We start from the raw sequence: 1,026 nt of genomic DNA, 5'->3' as shown, positions 1-1,026 counted from the left end.
TGAAGTCCATTTGCCACTCCTCGGCCCATTTCTCTAACTGATCAAGATCTCCCTGTAATCCACGATAACCTTCTTCATTATCAACAACACCTCCTAATTTTGTGTCATCTGCTTTTTTTTATTCATGATTGAAAAGTTTATTTACATTCAGTAGCTTTGTACAAAGTCAAATGCAATGAAGGGAAAAAAAAGCATTGACCTTCAAGTCCATCTGTTCACTCCTCCAAGGAGAGCTTGTCAAACAGGTACTCTCCCAGGCCATTCTCAGGGACTCCCAGTCTTTTCAGGTTGGTGATGTGATCTTCAAGCTTCTTGATCATCTTCACTTGCTCATCCGGGTAGTGGCTGTCTAGGAAGTCACACAGATGAGGGTCAGTGTGCTCAGTCGAGAGTTTGTGCAGATCCAGCAGACTCTGGTTCACATCCTTCTCCATCTGCCGAGCTCTCTGCATTGTTCCACTCATCCTGCTCTGACTTCTTGATGTCCTTAAGCAAGATCCTGCCTCCATGCTGATTCTGAAATTCCATCAGTTTCTCAAGGTGCTCCCATTCCTCATGGAACTGCTTCCTGAAGAACTTGGCAAAGTAGAGGTGAAAATGTTTATCTTTCTATATAGTTCATTGAACTCTAAGCAGGAAGTCAGTGGATACTCCAGATATATAAATGTACACATCCACATTAGTTTTGCTCATACCTCAAGCTCCACCATTTGCTGCAAACTATATCCAGTCATTCTTCAAAAATAAGAGGACAAGGGATTAGAGATGGTAACTTAGTCCGGAGAAATACTCCCTTGCCGTAGGCACGCACAAGGTGGGCTTGTGTGGTGGGGGATAATGGAATGGGTTGGTGGCTATGCAGGGGCAAGGCTCTTCCCAATAATCATTAAGCAAAAATGTAAGGTTGTGAATGCATATTATAGATGCACTTTTCCCTCGAAAAGGTGGCAAATGTTAATTCCTGTGTTAGCCTCCAACATAATCTCCCTTCCACAATGCTCTGGCAAATGCCATTTGAATTACCCT

General features: G+C 43.2%; 1 protein-coding gene across 1 annotated transcript; it reads right to left on the bottom strand.

Annotated features, from left to right (window-relative positions):
* Window positions 1-215: 215 nt before the first annotated feature.
* Window positions 216-734, bottom strand: LOC127581046 (ferritin heavy chain, oocyte isoform-like). The gene is given in 3 exon segments (XM_052035105.1): window positions 216-450; window positions 452-576; window positions 696-734. Coding segments are annotated over 3 exon segments (399 nt in total).
* Window positions 735-1,026: the final 292 nt, after the last annotated feature.

Source organism: Pristis pectinata, chromosome 20 (genome assembly GCF_009764475.1).
Source record: "Pristis pectinata isolate sPriPec2 chromosome 20, sPriPec2.1.pri, whole genome shotgun sequence".
Lineage (NCBI taxonomy): Eukaryota > Metazoa > Chordata > Chondrichthyes > Rhinopristiformes > Pristidae > Pristis > Pristis pectinata.
The sequence above is the reverse complement of the archived record's forward strand: the minus strand, read 5'-3'. Positions and strand labels throughout refer to the sequence as shown.